Raw genomic sequence first — 23,294 nt, 5'->3', positions numbered from 1 at the left:
CACTTTAATGTATGATTTTTTTTTTTAAAGATTTAATTAATTTATTTATACAAGCACTAGGTACAATCAGAAGCACGGGAGGGTGAGAGAATTCACCAGAGCCAGAGCGGGGAGCAGAGCAGGCAGAAGGACCGAAGTACACTACTAAGGGGAGCAGCGGGCGGCAGGAGAGGTCTGCAGGCCATGTGGGACCCTCCTCCAGTGGCCAGGGAGCAGCCGGGGATCGAACCGGCGCTGCAGAGGCTGCGGGCAGCTTCGCAACCCAGCGCTCAACAGCTGCGCCACCGGGGAGGCCCTAATGTATGAATTTTTTTAAAGATTTATTTATTTATGCATACAAGAGCTGGGGTACAGGCCAGAGATGAGGGGGAATGAGAGGATCCACCAGAGACAGAGTGGGGAACAGAACAGGCAGATGTACTGAAGTACACTGCAGAGGGGAGCAGCAGGTGAGATAGGAGAGGTCTGCCTCGCCATGTGGGTTTCTCCCTGGCTGGCCGGGGATTGAACTCGTGCTGCAGAGGCTGCAGATTGCTTCATAGTGCAGTGCTTAATGCCTTGCACCACCAGGGAGCCTAATGTATGAATTGTATGGTACGTGAATTATATTTGTAGGGTTAACATCTGGCATGGTGGAGCCTTCTAGCACCTGTCTGGGCCAGGGGTTGGTTACATATTTTGTATACAGTTCCATCTACAGTTAACAAGACCTATGTAATAGGTGCCCCTGGTGCCAGGCGGTGGGGATCCTCATGCACTTCTTGGCAGGGCTGGGGCACTTGATCCAAGGAGGGGGCTGTTAGTCAAAATCAAGGTCTACACCAATGGGCCCCTGCACCCCAATGACCACATGGGATGTTAGTAGGCCATTCTATGGCATGAAGCTGAGGGTCTTAGAGTGGACTTGAGCCCACAATGCATCCCAACCCTGATTTTTTTTGTTCACCCTTAACTACCTGGAGTGCTAGAGACTGTCCTCAAAAGAACAGGCTAGTAGCTGAGGCTGTGACCTCTACATCTGCAGCTCTTTCTGGCTGTTCCCCACACACATGCCCTCATCTCTCACCAGAACCCTTGTCTCAGTTCCTGGGGGGCATGACACTGAATGCCCATCTGAGCTTCTTGAGTACGAAAGCCTGATCACTGAACCACAGACCACCTTACCAAGCATGCCCCTGTGCACATATGACCCTGCGCATTGAATGTCCACAGCCCGCCCACCAGATCCTGCTGTTCACCTTACTGCTCAGGACACTGGGATGTCAATACCATCGCCCCATTTCAGTTTGGGGAACAGGTTCAGAAACCTGGCCAGACCCACACAGTGCCAGGGATGGGGTACTACTTGAGACCTTTTCAACCCAGGGCTCTGCCTCCTAAATCCCAGACCCACCCTCGCCCAAGACACACAGCCAGATGGGGCTCTTCACCTCCGGGACGAGGGGTGGGGGCGTGGGGACTGTGTCCAACATGGCTCAATTCACAGGCAGTGGATGCGACTGGAGCTCAGGGTACCCACACCTGCCCCGCAAAGGCAGGATGGGAGGGAAAAGGATCCACAGCCTTAAGTCATCCTCCTCCCCCCACCTCACCTCTGCCCCAACCTGCAAGAGAAGCTTAATGTTTCCATATAAAGGAGACACAGGGCTTAAGGTGAATGAACTTGGTGTCAAAGTCATTGTCTAATCTGAGGCCCAGAAGCCCTGCCCCTTGGCCACCACCTCCCATCCCCCCAAAGGAAACACTTCCCCGCTGTTCCCAAGACCCTGGATGTTCTCCTGGCTCCCCACCTACCATGGGGTCTGGATAACAGGTTGGAGGGCAGAGGTTGGCAGAAGGGGATATGGGGAGGGAAGCTGAAAAAGATGCTGAGGCCCAGAGATGGACAGGGAGAGGCAGTGCTGAGAGGCAGACCTGTGAGAGTGGTGGACAAGACACTTCAGGGGGAATGCAATGGGGCTGGGGGGAGATGGGGTGGGGGGGGTGGCGAGGAGAGGAAGACAGACCCAGAGCAGAGGAGAAAAGACAGGCAGATTGTCTTAGGAAAAGACCTCATGCTAGGAACTGAAAAGACGGGAAGGGAGTGAGGGAGACAGTGTCAGAAGAGCCAGAGATGGGGCAGCAGAAGTTCCTGAGGAAAAGGAAGGTGGGGAAGGAAAGGGAGGATGGCGGGGCAGGGGGTGGGCAAGAGGACGTGGGATGACTCTCAGGCCCAGGACCCACACAGGGGCATCCCATGGAGGCACTTACCTGGTGGGGCAGCCCACCCCCATGCCCTCCACCAGGGGCTCCTATGCCAGGGCCAAGGGGAAGTTTCTGTGGGTGCTGAGGGGCTTTGATCTGTCCCTGGCCCCAGGGGTTTTGTGCCGGGTGCCGACCTCTGTGTCCACTGGCAGATCAGAGACCTGGCCTGGGGGTGGAGCAGGGGGTGGGGCCAGCTCAGAGCCGCAGAGGGGGAGCCAGGGAGAAGGGCCAGACAGAGTGGCTGGGCTGCAACCCAAGCAAGCTGGAGAGGCAGGAGAGGAGACAGTGGCAGAGGAGACGGGGGTGGGGGAGGGCAGGGAGACACAGAGAGATGGGGATGCAACTGGGGTGGAGATGAGGGGGGACAATGACAAAGAAATGATATGATAATGGTGAAGAGGACAGTGGTAGGGACAAAGGATTGGGTGGGGGAGGGTCTCCTTTCCCCTACATGAAGCCATAAACTGTTGATGGCACAAGGTGAGATAGCCCTCCAGGGGCTCCCTGGAGTGAGTTTCAGATGCAATCAACTAATGGAAGAAACACCCAGTGGGTCGAGGCCTGGATTCCCAGTGGCCAAGGGACAGCAGGGGGCCACCTTCCTGCCTCCTGCTCCTGTTTCACACAGGACAGCAGCCAAAAGGACAAGCCTCGCATTCACACACCAGGCCTTGCTCTGGGTCCTTTATTTACTCCGGGAGCCCCGACACTCTTCCCTGCACAGTGCCTACCTTTCCGCAGGAAAGAGGCCCCAAGCAACCCAAGCTGGGAAATTCTAGCCCAACCTGGCTTACTAAGTTAAGGTGCAAACTGTTGGGAGGAACCCTCCATTAGGCTTGATCTGGGCAGACTAAGGCACTTGAGTTCCCAGGGGAGACCAACGACCAAGCTGGGTCCCCGCACAGAGTCCCAGGGTCAAACCAGGTGTCACAGCTTTCAAAACAGCCACAGCTACAGGCCCACTGGGAAATGTGCCACCAACAAGAGTCCTTCAACAGGAGGGGCTGGGTATTAAATGCAGTGGTTTTACAGGACCCCAGATCAAACCAAGTCCTCTGATGGGAGGAGTCACTGGACCAAAACAAGTAATTTCAGAGACGTGGGTGAAACTACATCCTTTGGCAAAAGGGGGCCACCAGACCCAAACAAGTCTTTTCAGAGAACAACCAAACAGAATCCATCACAGCGGTCAACGGGCCAAAGTCCTCTGGGACGGGGGATGTTCAGCGGATCTGAGTCCCTTCCTGGGAAGCCAACTTCAACTTCGGTTCCCAAGCGGAAGTCTGGTGCAGATGCTGCACCGCCATCTCAAACACTGATGGTGCGGAAGACAGTGAAGCCCGACAGGGCTGTGCTGACCAGAACCCCAGGGCACTGCGGGTGCCAGTGCAGCTCCTTCAGGTCCGTCTCACCCTGGTGCACAAACAGCAGCTGCTGGGGGAGGTCTGCCAGTCCCGGATCGGTTTCCAGGTCACCTGCCTCGGGGTCCCGCTCTACTGCCAGGTCCCACTGTGTGATCTGGTTGTCTGCACCCGAGGCAGCGAAGACACCACTGTCCTGGGGGTGCCACTCAACGGAGGTCACGGGGGCCACGTGCTGCTTGAAGGTGGCCACAGGGGAGCCAGACTATAGAAAGAAGGGAATCAGGGCCTATGAGCACTCTGGTGTGACTCCTGGGGTGACCCAGGCAGAGCCCCCACCCCTCTTCAGCCTTGGGAGTTGACCAAGGTTCTACCCCTTATGTCTCCAGCTTCTCTAAAATGGACAGAAGTCATCCTGGGGGCTGCTGGGTCAGCCCCAATCCACAAAATCCTTACCCTGCTTCTCCCCTGGCATGCCTCAGTTTCCTTTCCTTTCCTCATCCTTAAAAGGATGAGGGTGAGGTTCTCCAAGTACAGCAGGGAAGCCACAAGCTGCAATTTCTACTGCCTTTCCTGTGCCTCAGTTTCCTCTTCAGCAATGTGTGAGCTGGGCCCTAGTTTTAGCTAAAAGCCACTGAAAGAAAAACTATAACTCCCAGAAGGCCTTGGGCCTCTGGGCAGCACAGCCACTTGGATCACATCCCCCTGAGCAGATGGGAGATGTTGACTCTGTCACCCCAGGCCCTTCAAACTTGACAGCTCTCCAGCTAGTCAAGTAAGTGAGCCCACACTGGTCACAAGCCTTCCTCCTGCTTAACCTCAGTTTACTCATCTGTTGTACCATGAAGGCAGGCCTTCTCAGCTAGGTATACAAAACCACTGATGGGAGAAAGAACCCATAAACCTGAAAGGATGCTGAGAGCAGGAGCTTCTCTAGGCCCAGGTGTCTACCTGGGAAAGTACCTTGAACTGCCGCAGGTCCCAGACCTTGAGGGCCCCATCGTCCCCACCGCTGAGCAGGAAGGGCTCCCGGCGGCTCCAGCTGATGACATTGACATCACCATCATGGGCAGCAGCAGTGGTGAGCATGCAGGCCTTGCTGGGGGCTGCCCGGATGTCCCAGATGCGAATGGAGGCATCAGCAGAGCAGGAGGCAAATACCTGGAACAGGCAAAATCTGAGTGACCCCATGGATGCCCCACTGGGCTACCCTCTCTTTCAGTGCCCTCTAACTAGGATTCACCCCCCACCTCCCCTCACCGTGTCCTCAGTTGGAGACCACTGCAAGTCTTCCACGGAGCGTGTGTGGCCTGCAAATGGTCGCTGGTCCACGTGCCAGGAGCCACCATCTGTTGGCGTCCAGAGGTGGATATTCTTTTGACAGTCACCAGTCAGCAGGCGCCCTGGAGAAAAGGGTCCAGAAACTACCTGTCTCAGCTGGCCCCAGCTCACTCCCCTCCCTGGAGGATTAGCACCTACCCCTGCCATGGACACTGCTTCTTCCCACCTTCCAGGACCCAATGCGCAACCCAGGGACTCACCAGGCACACGGGGGGACCAGTCCAGGGCAAAGCCTTCACCCATGTGGCCAGCAAAGGCAAAGATGGGCTTCACACGGGCTTGCTCATCCCGAAGGAAGGTTGCCAGGGCCTGGGGGTCATCTACGACCTGCAGAAGCCGCCGCAGTGCAAACACCTCCACCTGGCCCTTCTCTGACCACACCCCAGCCACCGGCTCCTCGCCCAGCCATGATACCTGGGAAGCAAGAGGATGGGAGATGAGATGAGGGGGCGAGGACAGCTGGCTCAGAGTAGAGACCACAGCTCCAAGCATTCCTGAGAACAGAACCACAGTCCCGCAGACCCTTCAGGACCAGGTCTGCAGCCCTCTGGGGGAAAGGAGTCACAGATCACCAGAGCAGCGTGGTTGCTGAGACAGCCCCCACACTGGCATAGAGGCAGTCATGAGGGGAGGACAAAATTCTTTCAGATTTCCAGGAATGGAGTCTATCATCCCACCAGCCCTCAGGAGTGTATCAGATCTGTCACCCTTTAAATGTTGGCAGATCTCGGGCCCCCACATATGTGGTCACTAGGAGACCCTGTTGATCTTAGAGTTTGTTGACAGCCTTGAGTGCTGACATCTACCCTGAATTCAACTCATGGTACTGACCATTCAACTTCATAAACCAAAGTCAAAGTCCTAGTGACAGACTATAACCCACCCCTCCCCAGTGTCCTCACCTCAGGTCCAAACATCAGACTTACTGACTTCTCTCTTCCTCTTCACAACTGCCATCTATGCTAGTTTTACCGACAAAACACCACTCCTAATCCCTCTCACTGCTCTATTGTAGTCACTTATGCTACTACTGATGTCATCCTTCCCGAGATCCTCACTCTTATGACTCTGTACTTCTACCCTTGCCTCCCTGAAGTCTATTCTCAACATAGCAGCCAGAGAGATCCCTGTAAAACATACGTCACATCCTATCTATCCTCAGTTCTAAACTATCCCATGGCTCTCAATTTCTCCCCAAGTGAAAGCCAAATCCTTAAAATAGCCTACAACAATAGTGTGCCCTGGGTGCAACCCCAAATCTTGTCACTCTCATCTAGTCTGCCCCAGACATATTGGCCTCCCAGCTTCCCTTGAAACTCCTCAAACATGTCAAGTTCACTCCAGAGCCTTGCGCACCTATATTTTCTTTGCCCGCAAACCTTTCACCACAGAAAATCTTGGCTCACTCCCTTACTTCCTATGAATAACTTATTCCTAAGAATAAATACTTCCCTGACTACACTATTTAAAATAGTCACCCCATCCCAGGAACGTCCTAGCTTACCTTGCTTTATTTTTGGACAGCCTGACAACACATTCTTGTTCCCTTCCCCAAGAACATGTAACCTTCATGGAAGCAGTCCTTTTGTTTCCTGTTAAATGCCTAGTGCTTACAACATGCCTTAAAATGTGATAATAGTTCAATGGGAACATCTAGCAAGACCTACGGGCCAAGAGCAATCGTAAGAGTGGTTCTTACACTTTAATTTGTTGTTGTCGTTTAACTTACACATAAATCTGATGGAAGGGGCTAACAATTCTGAAGCTCAAGTGTAAGCTCATAGCCATTACAATTCCTGAACAAAACAAACCACCACACATTACACTACAACCAAGTGTTATTTCTAGGTACCCAAAACAACTGTATTTCAGTTGAAATAACTGATTCCATTTTATCCTGACATCAGCACCATCCACTAAGTTTTATAACTTAAGAATTTTATCATTCTCACCATTTTACAAATGAAGAAATTAGAAACAATCCATAGTATCTAACATGTAATGGAAACTATAGTAAAGATACATGTAATCTAAGGCAGAAAGTCATGTGTCAGGCATTTTTCTAAAACCTGAAGGACATGAAATGTCAGGGTGTAGACCTGGGGGTTTGGGGTGTGCTTCAGCACCTGTACAGCAGGCTCCTAGAATTGTATTTACCCGGACTCGGTTGATGCCGCCATAGTGGGGCACCATAGCTAGCTCCAGCTGAGGCTTCCTTTCCTCTTCATCCTCTTCATCTTCCTCTTCTTCTTCATCGCTGTCCTCTGGTGTCGTGTGCTTTGTCCCATGCAGGTTGTGCATCCGAAGCATCATCAGTCTGGGGGAAAGTGTAGGATAAGTGAGGCAATGGATGACAGAATCTTTAGGGGAGAGGGGAGGCTGAAACCTTGGATCCCGAGGAAGTGAGAGGCTGGGACTCAGACTCCTGGGCTGAGAAAGCCTCAGTCTCACACACCTGTTGTTCTGGGCACTCTCTGCCTGAGTTCCAGCACAGAGATAAAGCGTAAGAGGCAACTCTGTCCGGTTGTCTCCCAGATGGTCCCGGACTATGTCGAAGCTGAGACATGGGGCTCCTGGGTATGAAAGAAGGGGGTGGGAAGTTGGGGTGGCATACTCTTAAGACCCCGCCTCCCTCACGCGCAGGCCCCTCAGGACTCAGAAGCCCAGTGCCCTCCTTCCATTAGGACCCAGGAGTCCGAGGTCCAGCCCTACCAGTCTGTGCTCGGTGGTAGAGCACATAGGCCTCCTCGTCCATGACTAGCTCTTCTCCTTCACGTAGTGGCGGTCCCCGGCCAGGGAGGTACACTTGGGTCGGGCCCTCGGAAGCTGCGTCCGGGGAATCAGCCTCCATGGGTTCCCCGGTTTCACACGTGCGCCGCCGATTCTTGCGCGCCGCCATCTTCGAAGCCACTCACTGCCGGCGCAAGCTGAGAGCGTCACTTCCGGGTTACGTTTGTCTGCCTCTGGCCGCCCTGCTGCGGTTACCTTGGAAACCTATTAGTTCACCAAGAGATGCTGAGGACAAATAGATAACGGCGTCCAAGCCTAGCTACAGTAGTTTGCGGACCCCGAGAAAGTCCACCCGCTGCGTAGCTTTGGGGCGTTCTTCCGATTGAGCCCTGACAAGGCCTCCTGGGAGTTGTAGTTCCGTAAGAGACTTGTTTTCGCCCTATCAACTGGAGGAGTACAGAACCTGGATTCTTTGTTCCACCTTTGACTGCCTGTGCTTGCTTTCCATTTAATTAATTATTCATGTATGCAAATAAGAGCTTTTACTGGTTGGGGACTGGTTTTCTAATCCCCAAGGGCCAATAAAGCCGGTTTATTCTCCCCTTCTGTTATGATGGATTTAATTTACTTAAAAGGGCTTTAGTATAGACAGGATGCTATTACGTGTAAGTTAGTCGGTTGAATCTACCCTCTAGGGGCCGTCAATTGCCTAACGAAGCGTTCACATTGCAGCTATGGTCAGCGAGCACTAAATCAAAAATTCCACACTCTGGAAACAGCTATTACAAGTGCTGCGGCTCTCTATCGCCCATCAGCACCAGAGATTTGGCTAATTGGAATAATGAAATATTAGAAATAGATTCTCATTCGCGAGATTAATGGCACTCAAGATATGTGGATTGACTGGCACATATTAGACATTCTCCTAGCTTGCATGAATACCATATTAAGAATCTAGCAAGCCTCACTTCCGGTAACCATAGGAATAGAACCATAGACTTGATCCTAAAATGTTTTGATCCGGAGTCTCCCACCACCTCTCCCCTGCTCCCACCCTCTCAACCCTTTTTAGGGTCTTTGTCTCCCATCTCCCTTCCAAATTTCTGTTCTGGCTTTCTCTCCTCCACTTACTCTGTGGAACTTTTCTTTGTTTCTATTCCCTCCCGAGGAATTTGGGAGGTGGAGGGAGGATGGCTGAAAGACAGACAAGGAGCTCACACTTGGACTGACGAGGCATAAAAACATGGTTTATTCCAAACACTGCAATGTGGAACAGGAGAGTGGGAAGGTAGGGTGGTGGTGAGTGTGGACTCTCAGACCCTCTCCTCCACAACACAGCTCCAGACCCGGCTGGAGATCTGGGAAGAGGAGACTTTTGTGGGTCTGCTGGTTCATCACTTGCAGGGTTACAAATAAGGATTGAATTTGGAGAGCATGTGGTTGGTGGCACCTGGGACCAGTAGTGAGGTTCGACAGGGTGGGAAATTTTGGCAGGATTAAGGTCCGGATCAACGCTGGGGCAGGGGAAGGCAGGGCTTCCGTTGGGGACATGTCCTAGGTCTGAAAAGGTAAAAGCGACAGAGGGTGGTAAAGGAGGGGGGTGTCACGGTTTGACGTCAAGGGTCACAGTCTGGTAGGGACACAGTCTGGGGTTTGGGTCACAGTTTGGGGTCGGGGTCACAGTCTGGGGTCGGATGACCATTTTTGGGGGTCGGAAGTCACAGTCTGGGGTCAGGGGTTTCTGTGTGGCGGGGCCAAGGTCTGGGGTCACAGTTTGGCGAACGCGTCTCACAGTTTTGAGTCCCGATGGATGAAAGGTTAAAAACGGGCTTCCCCGGAGGCGTGGCTGGGGCCGGGGAGCTGCACAGTGATGTGGGGGCCACGGCCCCGGGCGTGGGGGTGGGGCGCGGGCGTGGCGTGACCCCCCCACCTCCCGCCTCATCTGGTGACGTTAAAAAGCCCTTATCGGGTTTAAAAAAAAAAGTCCAATGGGCTCTGAGATCCCCGCCCTTCGCCCTCTGGCTGCGTGAGATGTGAGGGACCAAGCCCCTCCGGCTCGCAGTGTCCCCAAAACGAGGGGCGCAGGACGTTGCTCCAGGCGGGGTCTGGCTAGTTCCATTTTTCCTTCCCAACCCACGCGGGTCCTGTCCATTTCGCGTGCCCCCTCGGGCCGTGGCCTGCGCTGACCGAGGGGGCGGCCGGGGCCCCCGGGCCGCGTCATACCTCGGACTCGAGACTGGAGAAGTGCGCCGAGCCCCTGCGGGTACCCAGGTCCCCTCCCCGGTGTCTCCGGTGCGACGCGGCGGGCAGTGGCGGCCCCCAGTGCGCAGCGTGCGGACACCGGCGCGCGTGGCGGGAAGGCCCGGTGAGCCTGCGTGCGGGGGCGGCGCGGGGGCACGAGCTGAGGTCCTCGAGCGAGCGCGAGGTGGGCGCCGGCGGCGGGAGGTCCCAGCCCCCAGCGGCGCGCCGGTGCCGGTGGTGGTGCGGCGGGGCGGCGGCGGGCGCGCGGTGTGAGGCCCGCGGGCGGTGAGGGTGCGACCGCGGACACCCACAGCGGGCCCGGCGCCGGGGCGGGGGCCCTGCGGCCCAGGGCGGGGGCGGCGGCGCCCACCAGCCGCCGTCGAGGCCGTCGTGCGAGCAGCTGAGATGGCGCGGCGGCGGGAGCAGCTCCAGGCTGGCGCAGTGGCGGCAGTGCCAGGCAGCCGGGCCGCTGCGCGGGGGCAGGTAGTCCCAGCTGCCGGCGCGCCAGCCCCCCAGCTTGTCAACTGACCAGTAGCGGCCGGGCGGTGGCCCGAGGCGCTCGGCGTACGGGTAGGGGAAGTCGGCAAACCACCAGGGCTCCAGGCCCCCCAGCGACGCGCCGCCCAGGCTCTCCGAGTCTTCTGAGTCCGACGGGGACGGCTCGAGGTCGAGATATGGACAGGGGGGCGGCGCGGCGCGGCACGGGGGTGGCGCAGCCTGGGCTCCGCCGCCGGCGCCCCCCGCGCCCCCCGCGCCGCCCACCCCCGGCCCCAGCAAGGGCTGGCTCTCCGGGTCGGAGCGCGGCCAGCGCGCGGGCGCCGGCGGGCTCTCGTCCTCGAAGGCCAGGCGGCACAGCGGCGGCCCGACGGCCGTGGCCGCGGCGGCTGGGGGTGCGGGCGGCGACGGGAAGCCTGGGAAGGCGCCGGCGGGCGGCTCGGCAGGCTCCTTGTCACGCACGATGGCGAAGTAGGAGGGCGGCGGCTTCTGCGGGGGCTGCGCGGCGGGCGGGGACAGCGGGCGCCCGACCGCACCCCGGGGAGCCGCGCGCGCATCGCCCACGCCCAGACCTTGCGGTTCGATGGGGCCGTAGTAGCGGTGGAAGCCGTCGGCCAGGCCGGCGCTCCCGGGCGGCCCCGCACCCTTCGCGCGGCGCCAGCGGTCCACGGCGGCGCGCTCGCGCGGCAGGAAGGACGCGGGGCCCGGCGCCGGCCTGGCTGCGGGGTACGCAGGGCTGGGCAGCGGCTGCGGCGGCGGCGGGGGTTTGGCGGGCGGCGGAGCGGCCTCCGCGCTGCAGCAACTATACATGCCCTGCGGGGGCGGCGGGAGAGCGCACGGTCAGGGCGGGATGGAGGGGGGCACCTGCCTTTCCAAGTCCCTCCCTCTGCTCCCACCCCTCCACAGGGTCTGTTCCCTCCCCCCATCACTCCCTTTCTGCCCCCTTCCCCTCCACGTCCATACCCTGGAGAAGGCCAGCAGGAAGTCCATGCGGTGGGTGGGCCCCAGACAGTGCCGCAGGCGCCAGTACACCAGGTGCTCCCAGGCGAAGACCAGTAGGGACAGGCCCATGGCCACCAGCAGCATGTAGAAGACACCCGCCATGTTGTCTATGTCCAGCTTGCTGCTCATCACCTCAATCTTGTCATTATGGCAGATCCCCGACAGCCACAGCCGCTCCAGCATCTCGATCTCATCTGGGGAAAGGGGGGGCAGAGGTCACCTTCGAAGCGCACCTTTAGGATCCTCTCCTCTGGGTGTCTGGGATTATAGACACCCACCCTCTCCTCCCTCAGACCCAGTTGCCCTGGTCCTCATCCCCACCCTTTCCCGGAACCGGGGATCCCCTCCACCCCCATCTCTGCGTGCAGCCGCACCATCCCCCAGGAACTGCAGCAGTGCCAGGTCGATGGGCCGCTTCCAGCGGGAGCCCTTGTGCAGGGCGATGCCATAGCCCGTGGTGGCAAAGACCTTGCCCGAGCCGATGGTAACCAGCTTGCAGCCCTCGTCCTTGCGAGCCATGTAGTTCAGCACAGCCGCGTCATAGATGAAGGCGTCCAGCTTCCTGGGGGCGGGGGCACGAAGGCAGGGTCAGCCCCTGCTCTCTTGGCAGAGCCCTAAAGCCCTCTCACCCCTAAGGGCCAACTGCTACAAATTTTAAGGAGCAGGGAAATCTGGAGTAAGCCCTATTTGTGCCTCAGTGTCGTCAACATCTGTAAAACGGAGAGAAGGTCACACCTCCCTTCCAGGGTTGGTGAAAAGAAGGTCTGGTGCATTCCTCCATTGTCAATAGGAGGAGGAACCTCAGGAAGGGGATGGGACAAATAAAAAGAATGCTAATGCCCGGGCCTCCCCTGGTGGCGCAGCAGTTGAGTGCTGGGCTGCGAGGCTGCCCACAGCCTCTGCAGTGCCAGTTCGATCCCTGGCCGCCAGCGAGGGTCCCACATGGCGCACAGACCTCTCCTGCTGCCCACTGCTCCCCTCAGGAGTGTACTTCGTCAGTCTGCCTGTTCTGCTCTCCGCTCTGGCTCTGGTGAATTCTCTCACCCTCCTGCGCTTCTGACTGTGCACGGTGCTTGCATAAATAAATTAATTAAAAAAAAAAAAGAACGCTAATGCCTGCTGACTGCTGATGATGCCAGGCCCCCAGGCAATAACTCATGGAATCTTTGCCACATTTTGTGAGGTAAAAATGGATCACTTCCATTATTCAAACAGGGGAACGCTGACCACAGACCCACATCTTCACTTGTGGGGTTCTGTGGTGGGAAGACATGGGAAATACGGAATTCAGTTCTCAGAGGTACATACAGTGAGACGGATGCCTCGTGACACATGGCAGGTGCTCAGGTCACAACTGCTGCCATTTTACGTTTATTTCTGTTATCTGGCAACTGTCAGCCTCTCCACTGAGACTGCAAGCCCCATGAGGGCAGGGTCCAAGTCAGTCACTCCTGAGGCTGTGACTCCCTGCTCAGTTCCGGGTCCATGTGAGGTGGTCATAAGTATTTGTGGAATAAATGAATGAGTGAGCAAGTGAATACACACCTCAGAACACCACCGAAGATGAACTCATGTGACAAAACAAAAACTAGTCTCAGAGTCCATGTAGAGTAGAACTCCATATTTATTATTTAAAAATTTTTCTTTTTGTTTTTTATGTTTTTTCTTTTTTGTCACACATTTTTTTTTTTTTTTTGGTGGTTGTGGGGTAAAATTTTGGTTACTTTAATTTCAGACAGCAGACTAGCTCATGGTGAGAGAGACCTCTGTTTAGTCGAGCACTGGCCCAAAGAACCCCCTTCCCTAATGGAAATGTCCCACCAGCGTTGTCTAACATGGTGGCCACCAGTGCATGGTGGCTTTTGAGCACTGGAAATGTGAGCAATGCCACAAAGGAATGGATCTTTTAAGTTGTATTTCATTTTACCCAATTTAAATTAGGCAGTGTAAAGCAGGAGCCATCAAGGAATGGGTTAGACCCAGGGTTGCCGGGAAAGCAGTGTCTGAATACACGAGCATATCACCTGGAGTTTTGAGTTGTTTGCCTTTCTGTTAATATAAACACCTATGTCCCCAAATCTCCATTCAATCCCTGTCCATACACTCACATGCCCGCACACATAAATGCCTTAAGTACATGCATTGGTTGCTTGGATATTACAGAAAAAGAATTAGTCTGTGTGCCCCCAATGGGGAGGCAGACACAGCAGATCCCCCAAATGGGCTGGATCCAGCTAAAGCAAAAGCTGGAGGTTCGAACATAGATTGTGAAGCCCCACAGAGGACTGGAAACTTGGGGAGGGCATTTAACACCCATGCTTGGTGTTAATTTCAAACAGATGCTAAGAAGCAGGGAGATCCTAGCTGACATCTGGGAAAAAATATATAATGTCTAGGGCCTCCCTGGTGACGCAGCGGTTGAACGCTGGGCTGTGAAGCTGCCAGTAGCCTCTGCGGCACTGGTTCAATCCCCGGCTGCTTCCCGGCCAGTGGAGGAGGGTCCCACATGGCGCGCAGACCTCTCCTGCTGCCCGCTGCTCCCCTCAGCAGAGTACTTCGGTCTTTCTGCCTGCTCTGCTCCCCGCTCTGGCTCTGGTGAATTCTCTCACCCTCCCGCGCTTCTGACTATACCCAGTGCTTGTATAAATGAATAAATAAATAAATCTTTTAAAAAAAAATATATATATATAGTCTAGAAAATATAGGCAAGAGAAATACCACTACTGCCTGCAGGCACTGCTGCCCTATAGGCCAACTGCAACATCTCTTTAGGTTTCTCTTTGTATAGGAAATGTCTTTGGGGGCGAAAGTTGAATTACTCCTTGGGTTTAAGTGGAGGAGAATTTGGAACATCCAGAGTCAGACTGAAGAGGAGACAGGGAGGTATTGAGGATTAGGATAAGATGGAAGAAGACTCTTCAGAAACGCTTGAGAGATGAAAGCGAGGGGGAGAAAAGGGGAGGGAAAGACCCAAAGAGCAAAGGCTTCTGGTAGTGAGAAGGTTTAAGGTGGGGAGTTAACAGCCTTCACTTTTTATCCTTTTTAATCCTTTGCTTCTATTGCCAGAGGGACTTTAACTTGATTCAGCACCCTCCATTCCATCCTCACTACCACTCTTCCTTGGCCCCCTACTTCACTTGGGGTGACTTATGTTCCCTCCAATTTACAAGGTACTGTGCTACCAAAGCACCCCCCCCCCAATCTCTCCTTAACCCTCTGCCCTCATGTCCCACAAATGCTTCCCACACCAGTCATTGCTCGCTTCCTGGCCATCTAGCATACTCCTGCCTCAGGGCCTTTGCACAAGCTGTTTGCTCTACTGGAACAATTTTCACCCATATAGCCTCCTGGCTTGCTCCTTCAAGTGTTTGCTCAACAGGCACTTTCCCAACCACTCTATTTAATAATATGCCTTGTTACCTTCTATCCCCATGTCTGCCAAATTCACTTTTAAGAGAATTTGGTTTGTCTGTAGCACTTATCGCCTAGTAATTATAAAACAATCTCAGTTGTTAAGTTGATTGTCCATCTCTCCCCACTGTAATTTAAGTTCTGTCAGGCTCACTGTGGTATGCACAAAGCCTATAATGGCACCTGATACAGAAAAGGTACTTAAATGAAGGGATACCCTTTCATGAGCATATTCAGAATAGAATTTTCCAGTTCTGCCCATGGTGGTATACCACATACTAGCCACATGTGGATATTTGAATGTAAATTTCAATTAAAATTAAAAATGCAGTTCCTTAGTCACAACAACCAAGGGTCCAGCAAGGAAGGACTGGTGGAAACTGGTGGCAGTTCTAGACTGCACAAGTCTGGACCATTTCCATAACTGCAGGAAAAGCTACTGGAGTATAATGTTCTATATAACATCCAGATTAGAATGTGAGCCCCAGGGGAGCAGAGACTTTGATTTGTTCACCACTATACCCTCAGCCATGGCCCGGTGCCTGGTGTAAGGAGAACTTAATGAACATTAACTGGATGAATGAATGAATGAGTATCTTTACACTTTCATATCATTAGGGGTTATCGTTTCTGGGAGACCACAGTTCATTGTTCTCTTCTTTGTTCCCCTCTATATTGAAATTATATATGTATATATAAACTTGTGTCTACATCTATATATATACTGTATATATCTATGTATATCTATATACACATTTATATACACATATGAAAAACCAAAAACTAGAGTCTGAAAAATACTGACATTGGGAATTCCCCATAAAAATGATCCAGACAGGGGCCTCCCTGGTGGTGCAAGGGGTTAAGTCTCAGTACTATGAAACTATCGGCAGCAGCTGCAGCACTAGTACGATCCCTGGCAAGGGAGCTAACCCATATGGCACAGCAGACCTCTCCTGTCTCGTCCACTGCTCCCCTCAGCAGTGTACTCTGACTGTACTGCTCCCCACTCTGTCTCTGGTGAATCCTCCCCCTACCCCTGGCAACTCTGGCCTACACCTCAGTTCTTGTATGCATAAATAAACAAATCTTTAAAAAAAAAATGGTCCAGACAGACTGAAGTTCATAGTCAACAGCTCTGCTCATGTTGTCACAGGTCCACCAGTTCCAGAGTTTTGAATCCCCATTGCCAAATATGAACAAATTACCAAGCATTACTACACATCAGATAAAGCCTGTAAAAAGAAACATCGAAATAGAACAAAACAAAACTAGGAGGGTGTGGGTAATTATAAGATTCTGTATGCTATGCAGAGAAGGAAAAATGTACAAGAAAAAACAGCAACACTGTCCTTAATATCATCAGAGAAAGAAAAGAAGAAACAAAATTCATAGTATAAACATAGTATAAAAATTCAGAGATAAGAGTTCTTAGAAATTTTAAAAATACACTCGCAAAAGTGAAAAGCTTAATAAAAGTGTAGAAGATAATATAGTAAGAAAACCCCTAAGGAAGTAGAGCAGAAAGACAAAGAGTAAAAGAAATGGATAGTTCAGGAAACCCAGTATTAAAACACCAGGGATCCAGAAAGAAAAAAGAGAGAAATGGAGGCAAGGGAAGGAGGAAATAGCAATTGAAAGAATTTAAGAATATGTCCCAGAATGAATGACATAAGGATGTAATTGAAAGGTCCATCAATGAAAATAGATGGAAGGACATTTTTGATGAAGGGCATTCAGAGAAATGCCAGCACACTTTGGACAAGGAGAAGAAAAATAGGTCACATAACAATGCTTAGGAGCCAGAATGACTTTGGTCTTTCAACAGTACTACTGGAAACTAGATGACAATTGGGTGAAGCTTTCAAATGTTGGAGGTAAATGACCTATAGCCTAGAATTTTATACCCAGCCAGATGGCACATCAAGAGGAAAGATCCTGTCAGATATGCAGTTCCTCCAGAATTTTTACCTTCCACGTGCCTTTTGTCAGGAAGTTCAAAAGAACAAAACAAAACCCAGGAAGAGTAGGAACTGAGATACGACAGAACGGAGGTGGAGGGATCAAGATAGTGACTGTGCACCAGAATGCAGTTAGTCTGTAGGCTGCAAGAGTCTCCTTCATTGTGACATAAATGGGGTCCCTGAGGTGTCTGGATATATGAAAAAGAGATTCATATAGCTAACAAAGTATTTGGGTTTGAATTAGTAAAGCACAAAGAAAACTCAGCCACTAAAAAACAAAACAAAACAGAACACAATTATTAACTCCAGGAAAAACAAAGATTTGCGTAGGAGAAGAAAGTAATCGAGGTTTACTACTTGCGGCAGCTGTGGGAGCATTTATACAGTCATAACATGTAAACACTGCATATTCATCCAGCCAGAATCACAATGTGGGAGGCTGGAGAAGTAAGAGTATGAGTATGTGTTTTCCATACTGAGAAGTGAATAGAAAATGCCTAGAACTGAAAAATCAAGAGGTAGCCATACAAACATGGCATTTAGAGATAAGGAAATAAAATAACAAAATGATACAATAAATGAGGTGAAAGCAGATTTCTCTGACTGGGAGAAATGGAGGGTAGGCAGAAGGAGGGCCACTGTTTTCATTTAAAAAGACCTTGTATTTGATTTCTAAATGATGCAGATGAATAATGCTGATAAAAATAGATATAAAATTTAAAAAAGCATAAAAAGAAATACTGGGGGTGGCAAGAGCGGGGAAGCTGGAGAATTCAGCTGAAGCAGAGCTCGGGGCAAGAGGTAACAGTAAGAAAAAGGGGTATCCTTTGTATATCCATGAAGCATCTGGGGAGGGCACAGGGAGGGTTATTCTGGGATTTTCACTGCCTGTGTGAAGCCATGTGATGTAGTGGCTGAGAGGCTAGGCTCAAATCAGATTGCCAGGATTCAAATTCCAGCTCTGCCACCCAGCAACTGTGGGATCTTGCTGTGCCTTAGTTTCCCCATCTAGAAAATGAGAATAAAATATCCACCTTTGTAGTAAAGTGAATGGTGCTATCTCCCCCCTTCATATTAAAGTTGTGCCTTAGAAAGTGACCTTCTGGGCCTCCCTGGTGGCGCTGCGGTTAAGCGCTGGGTTGCAGAGCTGCCCGCAGCCTCTGCGGCGCCGGTTCGATCCCCGGCTGCTCCCCGGCCACCAGAGGAGGGTCCACATGGCGCGCAGACCTCTCCTGCCGCCCGCTGCTCCCCTCAGCAGTGTACTTCGGTCCTTCTGCCTGCTCTGCTCCCCACTCTGGCTCTGGTGAGTTCTCTCACCCTCCCGCGCTTCTGACTGTACCCAGTGCATGTATAAACAAACAAACAAACAAACAAACAAATAAATAAATAAATAAAACATGCCTCTATTTAAAAAAAAAAAAAAAAAAAAAAAAGAAAGTGACCTTCTGGGGCCTCCCTGGTAGTGCAAGGGGTTAAGTCTCAGCACTGTCAGGCTATCACCAGCCACTGCAATATGAGTTTAATCCCCAGCCAGGGAGGTGACGGACATGGCGCAGCAGACCTCTCCTGTCTCACCTTCTGCTCCCCTCAGCAGTGTGTTTCAGTAGATCTGCCTGTTCTGCTCCCCACTCTGTCTCTGGTGAATCCTCTCACCTCCTGCACCTCTGGCCTACACCCCAGTTCTTATATGCATAAATAAATTTAAAAAAGAAAGAAAGAAAGCAACCTCCTTTGGAGAATATTTACAGAGGTCATCAAGTTCAACGAGCTCATCAAGTTCAAAGAGCCCTTATCTACTATGACCTGTGTCCCTATCAAAAGGGAAAATTTGGACATGGAGACACAATAGAAGGAAGAGGATTCAAAGACACAAGTAGAAGCCAAGGAGAGAGGTCCTTCCCTTACCACCTTCAGAACAAACCAGGAGGACTTCTAGCCACTGGAATATGAGTAGTTCATTTTTGCTACAGTAGTCCTAGAAAAACTGATAATGAACTTAAATGAGCTCAAACTGAATTTGATATATAATAAACACTATAGATTAAAAAGATATTGTAATGATACCAAGGGTATGGGACAAGTGGAACTTTCCTACACTGATGAGTGTGTACATTGATACAGTCACTTTAGAAAATGCCTGGCAGTCACTTTTGGTTTCTTAGGAGTTTTTTTTTTTTTTTTGGTCCCCTGCAACCTTCCCCTCTGTGCTTCCTCTTAAGCTAAGGATGTCCATTGATGTCCAGTCTTTTTTTTTTTTTAAGATTTATTTATTATGCATACAAGAACTGGGTTGTAAGCCAGAGATGTGGGGAGCGACAGAATTCACCAGAGACAGAGTGGGGAGCAGAAAAAGCAGACTGACTGAAATACACTGCTTTGGGGAGCAGTGGGCGAGGCAGGAGAGATCTGCTGCGCCATTTGGGTTGCTCCCTGGCCAGGGATCCAATTGGTGCTGCAGTGGCTGGCAATAGCTTGATAGTGCTATCTTTAACTCCTGTGTCACCAGGGAGGCCCTGTCCAGTCATTTTTTAAAGTGTTTTACATCGTCAAATTGTCTGTTCTATGGATGTCCAATATTTGCTTTTATTGTGCTAATTTGCTTTGGTGCATATAATTTTTTTTTCAAATTCCCTCTATTTTGTTCAAATTGGCTGCATTCCATCCTTTCTGGTGGTTATGTAATATTCCATGGTGTGTATGTACCACATCTTTTTGATCTATTCATCACTGGAGGAGCTTTAGACTTCTTTCAGATCCTAGCTATTATAAATAATGCTGGTGTGAATATTGTGGAACATGGGTTTCTTTGTTGATGGTTTCATATTTTGTGGGTAGATGCCCAACAGTAGGATTGCCTATTTTTAATTTTTGTAGGTATATCCAGATTGCTTTCCATAATGGCTGCACCAATTCACATCCCTGCCAACAATGTAATAGGGTTCTTTTTTCTCTGCATCCTCTCCAGCCCTTGTTGTTGAGCTTTTTGACTTGTGCCATACTCTATGAGTGTGACGTCATATCTCATTGTCATTTTAACCTGACAGTGGGTTTTGAAGCTAAGCCTATAGCTCCAGATGGGCCAGCAGTTCCACCTGTGGGCATTCACCCGGGAATAATTAATGGTAGTATTCCCCAAAGACTTGTACAGGAACATCCAGGGTTGAATATCCATAATGACCAAACACTGGAAACAACTCAAAGGTCTATCAACAGTAGAATGAAAGGTTCTAGTCTATTCAAACAATGCCACACTCAATGAGACAGAGCAATAAACCAACAGCCCAGCAGTAACACCCAATGAAGCTACAAGCCAGATACACTGTTACAGACACTGTTTGAATCTGCTATGTGATCATCAAAACTTGGCAGAACTAACTGAATATGATACTCTATGGCAAGCAGAGACGCAGAAGGGGCCCAGACAGTTTTCATGCCTTCATCCGGGTCAGGCCACACAAGTGTATACACGTGTCAACCACCATATAGCTTTACATTTAAAGTTTGTGTCCTTCAACACAAAAAAAGAAAACTACAGGCCAATCTCCCTAATGAACACTGATGCTAAAATCCTCAATAAAATTTTAGCTATCAGAATCCAACAATGTATCCTTAAGATACTTCACCACGACCAAGTAGGATTCATTCCAGGGACACAAGGATGGTTCAACATCTGAAAATCAATCAACGTTATCCAACACATCAACAAAAAGAAATATAAAAACCATATGATAATATCAATAGATGCTGAGAAAGCTTTCGACAAAGTACAACACCCATTCATGATAAAAGCCCTTGAAATTCTTGGGATACAAGGAACATACCTCAACATCATAAAGGCCATATATGAGAAGCCAACAGCCAGTATCATTCTCAATGGTGAAAAGCTGAAAGCATTTCCATTAAGATCTGGAACAAGACAAGGATGTCCACTCTCACCACTGCTTTTCAATATAATACTGGAAGTCCTAGCCAGAGCAATAAGACAAGAGAAAGACATACAAGGAATCCAAATAGGAAAAGAAGAAGTCAAACTATCACTATTTGCAGATGATATGATAATATACATAGAGAACCCCAAAAACTCCACAGAAAAACTAATTCAACTCATCAATCAGTTCAGTAAAGTGGCAGGATACAAAATCAACACGCAAAAGTCAGTAGCCTTCCTATACACAAACAATAAATCTGAAGAAGAAGAAATCAAAAAAGCCATCCCTTTTATTATCAAAACAAAAAAAATCAAATACTTGGGAATAAATCTAACAAAAGAGGTAAAGGACCTATACAAAGAAAACTACAAAACACTGTTAAAAGAAATAGAAGAAGACACAAAGAAATGGAAAGGCATCCCCTGCTCATGGATTGGAAGAATAAACATTATTAAAATGGCCATCCTACCAAAAGCAATCTACAGTTTCAGTGCTATTCCAATAAAAATTTCAATGTCATTCTTCAAAGAAATAGAACAATTATTGATGAAAGTCATATGGAATCACCAAAAACCCCGAATAGCCAAAGCTCTTCTGAAAAAAAAAGAAGGGAATGGAGGCATCACACTCCCAGACTTCAAACTGTACTACAAAGCCATAATCATCAAAACTGCATGGTATTGGAACAAGAACAGACACACAGACCAATGGAATCGAATAGAAAATCCAGAAATAAACCCACATATTTATGGTCAACTAATCTTTGACAAAGGAGCAAAGACTATGCATTGGAGCAAAGAAAGTTTGTTCCATAAATGGTGCTGGGAAAACTGGGTCACTACATGCAAAAGACTTGACTACTACCTCACACCATACACAAAAACCAACTCAAAAAGGATTAAAGAACTAGACATAAGACCTGAAACCATAAAATACATAGAAGGAAATACAGGCGAAACACTACATGATATGCACATCAAAGACATATTTATAGACACATCACCCAAAGCAGTGATAGTGAAGGCAAAGATCAACAACTGGGACTACATCAAATTAAAGAGCTTCTGCACAGCAAAAGAGACAATAACAAAAACAAAGAGAAACCCCACCGACTGGGAGAACATTTTTGCACCCAACACTAATGATAAAGTACTGATCACAAAAATCTGCAAAGAGCTGATGAGACTCAACAACAACAAAGAAAATAATCCTGTCAAAAAATGGGCAGACGAGCTAAAAAGAACCTTCTCTGAAGAGGAAATACAAATGGCCAACAGGCATATGAAAAAAGGTTCAACATCACTTGTAATCAGGGAAATGCAAATCAAAACTACCATGAGATACCATCTTACACCAGTGAGAATGGCACATATTAAAAAAACTAGCAACAACAAATGTTGGCGAGGTTGTGGAGAAAAAGGAACTCTCCTGCACTGTTGGTGGGAGTGCAAATTGGTCCAACCACTATGGAGAGCTGTGTGGAGATTTCTTGACCTACTAAACATAGAGCTTCCATATGATCCAGCAATTCCACTCCTAGGTATTTACCCAAAGAACACAGAAACATCAATTCCAAAGAGCACCTGCACCCCTATGTTTATAGCAGCACTGTTTACAATAGCTAAGCTTTGGAAACAACCCAAATGCCCAAAAATAGATGACTGGATCAAGAAGATGTGGTACATACACACCATGGAATATTACTCAGCATTCAAAAAAGATAAACACATGCAATTTGCAGCAACATGGATGGCGCTGGAAGGGATCATGCTCAGCGAAATAAGCCAGAAAGAAAAAGAAAATACAGGATGGTCTCACTGATAGCAAGAATCTAGAAAACTTAAATAAGGGACCAGAAAAATGAATAACTATAAGAAAGTGAAAATCAAGATCAACAAACAACTATGAACCAGAGACACTCTATGGGGGGTGGGGGGGGGATGGGAGGGATTGGGGTCAAAATAAGGGGGTTGCAATTGTATGGGGAATATAAGATAAAATTTATAAAAATTGTGTCCTTCTCTGTATGTATATTAGAGTTCAAAAAAAAAAAAAAAAAGCAAAGAAAAGAAAGAAAGAAAAGAAAAAAGTACAGGATGGTGCCTCAAGCTATCTTTACTTATAAAGGGCTGGATTGTGGCTACATTGGAATGAAAAACAAAATATAGTTAGGTGTCGTTTAATGACATTTCATGTATACAAATGGACCCTGTCCTGAATTTGAACCTTGGCAATCTGATCGACAATGGGGATGCCCATAGCTGTGCCATCCAGCCCAGGTGTGACATGCACACCACGACAACATCACCTAACAATGCATTTCTCGGAATGCGTCCCCATTGTTAAGGGACCCGTGACTGCACAGGTATCCCTCTTTCTGTGATGTCAGGGATAGGATACATTTGGATTGTTTTTGAGATGGGTCACACTTTACTGCTCTCCTAAACTTAGGAGCCTGGGGTCCCCGATTCTCTGAATTCTTGCTGTCTGGATGCAAGGGTGAAACAGACTGGGAGTATGGGGGTTGTCTGTAGAAATAAAGGAGGAAGGCAATTCCCCCAGCCTCTGAGGAAGAG

The 23,294-nt window shown here is 49.8% G+C and overlaps 2 protein-coding genes across 2 annotated transcripts in view; both read right to left on the bottom strand.

The window, feature by feature from the left end:
* Positions 1-2,075: 2,075 nt before the first annotated feature.
* Positions 2,076-8,051, bottom strand: GRWD1 (glutamate rich WD repeat containing 1). The gene is made up of 7 exons (XM_037516899.2): positions 7,659-8,051; positions 7,402-7,519; positions 7,104-7,263; positions 5,147-5,360; positions 4,866-5,008; positions 4,569-4,766; positions 2,076-3,870 (listed from the first exon to the last, which is right to left on the bottom strand). The coding sequence occupies exons 1-7, from the start codon at positions 7,843-7,845 to the stop codon at positions 3,553-3,555; spliced, it is 1,338 nt and encodes a 445-aa protein (XP_037372796.1). The 5' UTR covers positions 7,846-8,051; the 3' UTR covers positions 2,076-3,552.
* Positions 8,052-9,596: 1,545 nt separating this feature from the next.
* GRIN2D (glutamate ionotropic receptor NMDA type subunit 2D) overlaps positions 9,597-23,294 on the bottom strand; it is a 35,579-nt gene continuing 21,881 nt past the window's right edge. Inside the window, 3 exon segments of the mRNA XM_037516897.2 lie at positions 9,597-11,225; positions 11,376-11,608; positions 11,789-11,976. Of these exon segments, the coding sequence (XP_037372794.1) occupies positions 9,894-11,225; positions 11,376-11,608; positions 11,789-11,976 (1,753 nt within the window). The 3' untranslated portion in view covers positions 9,597-9,893.

This window comes from Talpa occidentalis, unplaced genomic scaffold (assembly GCF_014898055.3).
Source record: "Talpa occidentalis isolate TD23 unplaced genomic scaffold, MPIMG_talOcc4v2.1 talOcc4.17, whole genome shotgun sequence".
NCBI classification, from domain to species: Eukaryota; Metazoa; Chordata; class Mammalia; order Eulipotyphla; family Talpidae; genus Talpa; species Talpa occidentalis.
This window is presented reverse-complemented; position numbering and strand designations above follow the sequence as displayed.

Bases quoted from the DNA above. Each gene is read 5' to 3' on its own strand.
- GRWD1 (XM_037516899.2), bottom strand. From the start codon at position 7,845: ATGGCGGCGCGCAAGAATCGGCGGCGCACGTGTGAAACCGGGGAACCC. The intron at 5,361-7,103 runs GTAAATACAATT...CTTGCTTCCCAG, and splicing joins GCGGCATCAACCGAGTCCGG to GTATCATGGCTGGGCGAGGA. The intron at 5,009-5,146 runs GTGAGTCCCTGG...CCTTTTCTCCAG, and splicing joins CTGGTCCCCCCGTGTGCCTG to GGCGCCTGCTGACTGGTGAC.